This window comes from Strix uralensis, chromosome 3 (genome assembly GCF_047716275.1).
Source record: "Strix uralensis isolate ZFMK-TIS-50842 chromosome 3, bStrUra1, whole genome shotgun sequence".
Lineage (NCBI taxonomy): Eukaryota > Metazoa > Chordata > Aves > Strigiformes > Strigidae > Strix > Strix uralensis.
This window is the reverse complement of record NC_133974.1, coordinates 64,802,986-64,808,985: the sequence shown is the minus strand read 5'-3', so window position 1 is coordinate 64,808,985 and position 6,000 is coordinate 64,802,986. Positions and strand designations below refer to the sequence as shown.

Genomic DNA, 6,000 nt, shown 5'->3' with positions numbered 1-6,000 from the left:
CTGCAGGACGGTTACCCCGAGGAGCTGCTTCCCGGGGCCCGTCCCCCGTCCAGCTCCGCCAGACACCGCCGGCCTACACCCTGTGGCGGGCCCGGCGGCGGGAAGCTCTGCCGCGCCCCCAAGCCCCCGCGAGGAGAGGGCGGCACTGCCGGGAAGCGGCGCCACCAGGCCGGCGGACGCGCGGCAGGAGCGCCCGCGCCGGCGGCCTGGGACGCCCGCAGCCGGCTGCCCTCCTCGCACCGCCAGGCCCAGCCCCGCTCCCGCCGCCTCAGGGCGCCAAGGCCGAACGGAACAGCGGCCCGGCCCGGCCCCACCAGCACAGAAAATGGGCGTGCGGAGAGCCAGGGCCGCGCCTCCGAGCGGCCCTCCGAGACTGCCCCTACTGCGCAGGCGCCCTCCCGCACGCCGCACCACGCACGCACGCACGCCACTGCCGCCGCGCCGCTCCGGCGGGAAAGCCGCCGCGGGTGCGCTGCCTAAACCGCCCCGGCAGGCAGCGCGAGCCTGGCGGCTTCTCCGTTCCTGCCCCGCCTCGACCCGCGCTCCTGCGCGCGTGCGCCGCGCGCGCTGTTTCCTTGGCAGCTGTGGTTGTTTTCGGCAAAACCAACTGCGCGGAACTGCGGGGGGAGCGCGGGGCGCGGGAGGGCCCACTGGTGGGGGGAGGCGAGGCAGCAGCGGCAGCCGGGCGGCCGCGGCACTGCCACTGAAGCGGACGGGGCCGACGTGAGTGATGCTCTCGCGCTGCGGCCAGGGGGAGGGAGCGGGAGGGAGCGGGGCAGCCTCAGGCAGGACCCGCGCCTCGGGCGGGGAGGCCGCGTACGGCCGGGGTCCCCCCGGGCACTCCCGCCGCCACTCGTCCCAAGTGCGCGGCTCCAGCGGCGGTAGGCTGGGGCACGCCTCCCCGCCGCTGTTCCCTCCCCCCGGCTCCCCTTCCCCCGCCCGGGGCGGGGGGCTCAGCTCGGGGCATCGCAGCCGTGACGGAGGGCCCGCGGCCGTTGGCGCGCGCGGCAGCGGCGGCGGCGCGCGCGGGCGGCGTTAGGCGGCCGGTGGCGGGAGGGAGGGGGGTGGCGGTGGCGGGAGGGAGGGGGGTGGCGGTGGCGGGAGGGAGGGGGGTGGCGGCGGCTGGCGGCCAGCCCTGCCCTGCCTGGGCCCGGGAAGGGCCGGGGTGGGCGGGCGGCCTCGGCGCGCTCCCGCAGATAGCGGGAATTGGGCCCCGCACCGCGCCTGGTTGCTCGGAGTGACCCGGGGGCTGGCGGTAGGGACAAGCGGAACCGGCGGCCTGCAGAGGCCGGCGTGTCCCTCGTCTTCTGGTCTCGGGGCAGCGTGAGGCCGTCATCCCTTGATCAGCGGTTCCCCCCCCCCCCCCCCCCCCCCCCGCCCGGTAGAAGCTTTGCGGTTTACCCAGGGGTGCGATTGCGTGGTCAGTTTGCACCCCGCGGCACCCGAAGACCCAGCGCTTCTCCGTGCCCGGCGCGCTAAGCCCCACAGCAGTAATGCCTCCCTCGCCCGGGGAGTGGGCGTCCGCACATTAACCGCGATTAATCCCATCGGTTAGTCCCGTTGTGGCATGCGCTGGGAACGCGCTTTTGTTGTTTACCGTTATTCCTCTGCGCAAAGCAAAATGCCGTTTTGGAAATTAAAATGCTTACGGTGGTCTCTTGATGAGAGCCCATTTTCATAATTATGATCAAAGATGAGCCAGAGACTTAAAATGTAAACAATAAAAGTCAGCTGTATTTCCTTATGTAGAACTGAGGTCCATAGTTTTGCCATCAGGGCAAACACTGTTTTTAACCTCCTGACCAACAGAAGGTGCTAGATGTGGGGGGGGAAAAAAGGCAGTTACCCTGAAGCTAAAGCTTTCTGATATGTTAGTATTAGAAAACTCAGGTAGCGCCAGCTTTTTTAAACATCCTTTTAAAGTAGTGTGAACACAAGGTTTTTACAAGCACATCTAAACTGATAGAAAGCTACCGCACTTTCAGTGGCGTTTGATATGCAAGTACGTAGTATTTACGTGGTAATAGTAAAGCTGTCAGTTTTCTGGACTTAAATACTGAATTTTCATGAATAAAACCAGAATTTTTTTTGATGTCACATTAGTGAAGAGGAACAGATTCGACTCAGTGTTATTTTACTGTTCAATTCTGAGTGAAAGTTTTTTCAGATCTTGAAGTAGTGGTACCTACAGGTAGCTGAATTAGAAACCTACTAGTAAAAGCCAAGATTTCCCACTGTGATGACTGATCTCATCTAAAAGATGAGAAGTAGACAAGGCCTGATGTTCTACTTGTTTTCAGCCACTGAAAATTACATTCACTTTTTGTGATGAAAAATGAGCGATTTAGTTCATGAAAATCCTGAAGCATAAAATTATATTTTGTCAACTCATTTTCCTAAATAGTCCTAATTAGGTAGGAAATTTGTCACTTCCCATTATGTTGTACAGATTCTGTATGCTCTGTTCCATTATAGTATAGGTTTGATTTTTTTTTGAACTATTTGTGATTCATAAAAATATCTTTTGTGATTAGTGGGTTTTGTGACATGGTTTGCATAGAAAATTCCTATCCTAAGGATGCAGAATAATACAGCAACTCAGTGATATTGCAAAATGTTGTGAAAAGAGCAAGAATTTAATGTAGAATCACATTTATTAATACAGGTGAATATTAGAGAAGAGCAAATTAGATGATTTTCAGGAAAGTATATAATAATTTGTGGAAGCTTGGGCTTCACGATTTTGTTTTCCTGGTTATTTCTGATGGCTGGAATATGCCACTGCTCCGAGCACGTGTTTTTTTTCTTCCTGGATTGCCTTATATTAACTAATGCAGAAGAGATTAAATCTGATCAGGCAAAAATGCGTTTTACAAGATTAATCTTAATGATAACAGAGTTTATTCAGATTGGGGCACTGTGGTTGCTGAACTTTGATATACAATTAATTGTCTCCTATTTTAAAGTGAGATTATCCTGAGTAAACAGCCTTGTTCTTACCCATGTTGATTAATAATCTGTATTTAGACAGGTCTAATAGTTGCTTTAATGGACCGTGTCAAAGGTCCTGTAATTCTAAATTGGAGATGTGTGTAAAATAATAGCACTGTCTTTAGAGGACTTTTATCTCTTAATTTTACTGCCACAAGAGGATAGTCTGCTACTGAATAAGTAGAGGTAGATAGAAAATTGTGCACTCACTGGTGAATTTGGCAAATTATATATTTTGCAAAGAGTGCTGGTAGACGTGAGGTGAGCCTAGCCTTTGGACAGGTGGTTGTTCCATTATAAGCAAAAGTATTTGCAAAATTAATTTGCCTACAGTTCTTTTTTGTGGTGTGATTTATTTAACCTTTGACCATAAAATTAGTTCCGTACTTGGAACAGGTATGCCCTTTACTTATCTTGCTGTTGTGTTCTATATTGTCTCTCATATTTTTTGTTTTAAATTTAAGAGCATGTCAGCATTTCATATGTTGTTTGTAATTAGTTTTTCTGCGGGGTGGTTGAAATCACTCAACTACTCTTAAAAAGTTTTCCGTGTTCCTGCATTCCTCAGTGAATGACTAAAGTGATAGAATCTGCTGTATTTTATAACTATATTTAGTTTTCTACTCTTTCATATTGTAAGTATTTTCTAGTCAATTGTAAAACGACTACTTGAAAAGCAGCACTTAATAACTGCAGGACTTTTAAAATGGCCATTTGGTATAACAAAGTATAAATTGTAAAAGCAGATTTATTTTTCAGTAATATTTTCTGTTTTCATTTCTTATAAGAAGTGCTGTTTTTAACTGTTACTGTTTTAGTTGTGACAGTAAAGCTTTGATTTAGGAGTCAAAATGTGTTTTAGTTAGTGAAATATTGCTACTTTGTCAGTGACATGATGAAGCATATTACAGAACAAAACATTTTTTTTCTTCCTATGAAAACCCTTCTGGTCATCGTTGCTCCTTTCAAACATCCTTAGATTGTTGGATGCTTACTATAAATGCTTTGCTTAATACATGAAATAAGTTAATGACACCTGGCCACTGACTAGTCAGCACTTCTATAATCCCAGTCCAAACCTGACACTTTGCCTTGTTTTTCTTCATTTGGTTTGGTTTGGTTAGCCAGCAGACCAAACTACTGTAAGTAACAAATGTGAAATGATGTGAAAGTGCATAGCCTGTGGGGAACAGGAAAGAAGCAAATAGCACTGTGCAAGGGAGATAAGAGGAATCTGAGGGTATGGTAGTGCAGATACCTGGGGACGTAAATGTAGCATTGGCTCTTTCCTATAGTGGTAAAATGTGTGTGCCCAGGAGTGCTTTTTAGTGTTGAGGTCAAGTGGTATGTTTGGCCCACTTTAATGCTGTTAAACTCTTAGCCCCAAATCAGTGGCCACTTGCAAACTGCCTATTAATAATAATAATAATAATCCACACTAGCTCCTAAACCGTACCCAGGAATTGCTTGGGTGTGTGTTAGGTGGCTTGGACCAAAATGGTGCCAAGGATAATGCAACCATATAGCCTGGTAGTATTTTAAGCTATGTCTTAATTAGGATAGATGTAGGCTGGGTGTCCAGTGAATGTAAGTTAGTGGTATCTAACAGGAGGTGTTACCTAGGGAGAACTTGGAGCTGTTGCCTGTTGGGCTGTAGGGGAGATAGGTACAATAGTTCATTGCTTGGAATGCTAAGGGGAACATAACACATCCAGAGAAAGCCGGGTTTCATTAGTTCCAGTGTTTACAAAACAGCTTTTTGTATTAAAGTTTGTTGTAAAACATTCTGAATTTTCTTGATGAAAAGATAAAGCTGGGTAATGTTTTTATTTGCCCTCAAGCTTTGTTTGGATTGCATTTGTAGGCATTTCTCTGCAACCAGGAGGGCCTAACATTTTTCTTTAGAGAAATGAGTTTCATGTAATTGCTTGTCTGCTTTATGTAAAATACAAATGCTTTATGTAAACATAAATATTTAGAGATTTGTCATAAAGTTAAATTTGCTGGCAGATATTAATCTTTGCATTGAAAGCTATCGGCTGGCTACAATGGGACTTCTTGATGATGCTGTCACAATAGGAACCCGACTAGAAAGGCTTCAATATAAATGGCTTCATGGGTCATTACTATTTAAATAAACTGTAGGGTTTTTTGGAAGACTGGAGGCCTACAGTACTGAAACATTTGGCTATTGCTCAGAAATATATAGCTAATTAAACTGCTGTAGTGTTGGTTTATATTTCCTTTCAAATAAACTGAGATTCGATGTCAGAGAACTCCTAATACGTTAGACAGTCTAGAAATAAATATTTCCCTAAAAGACGTGTACTCATCCTTGATGAGTCCTTGATGAGTACAACTAGCATGCATTCAGTTGTTAGCTTCAAGTCTATGGACCAGTTACGTTAATGAAAGTTGTTAATTACTTTAAACAGAATGGTGAATTCTGAGGAAGAAGCAGCTGGTGTGTTGAGCCACTTCTGAGGACTGAAAATGCCAGCAGGTAAGAATACTTTGTCTTTGATTTCCAATATGTATTTTATAGTTAGAACTAGATGCAGATGATAGGAGTTACTCTGTCTATAAATTTTTAATGCTGCATTGGCTCTGTTTTGAGTCCGTGTTTATAACTGATTTTCAAAGTGTTGAGTTTTGGTTTATTTTAAATTTAGGGATTTTTGTAAAAATTGTAATGACAATGGTAAATATCCATAGATGAGGATTCAACAGCCTTTTTCAGTGGTGTGCCAAATTACATTCTTAATTCTTTAGCTACAAATTAAGCATTACCTCAGGGGGGTACAGTAGAAAATCTACTGCTTTGAGGGTTGAAATGCTGCTCTTAGCAGTATCGTGATTCACAGAAAAGCAAGGACTCTCAGCTCCAGCTGGTTTTTGGATCTGTGCATGCTCCTGCCTCTTACAGATCTGTCTCAGTGTGGTGCTCCTCTGGGTTCCAGACTCAGTAGGAACCCAGAGCTGGTGCTTCTTCCTGGGGACAGTGTGTCA

General features: G+C 46.9%; 1 protein-coding gene across 12 annotated transcripts in view; it reads left to right on the top strand.

The window, feature by feature from the left end:
• The first annotated feature begins 421 nt into the window (after positions 1-421).
• The window catches only part of AHI1 (Abelson helper integration site 1), a 97,102-nt gene continuing 91,523 nt past the window's right edge, over positions 422-6,000 (top strand). For 6 of the 12 annotated variants that reach the window (XM_074862589.1, XM_074862586.1, XM_074862592.1 and 3 more), the window contains exons 1-2: positions 422-723; positions 5,427-5,494. In XM_074862589.1, coding sequence (XP_074718690.1) covers positions 5,485-5,494 — 10 coding nt within the window. In that variant the 5' untranslated portion in view covers positions 422-723; positions 5,427-5,484. Of the gene's footprint in view, positions 724-1,133; positions 1,551-2,946; positions 2,966-5,426; positions 5,495-6,000 lie in introns of those variants that run through there. The other 6 variants (XR_012628152.1, XM_074862590.1, XM_074862596.1 and 3 more) reach the window with 3 other exon arrangements.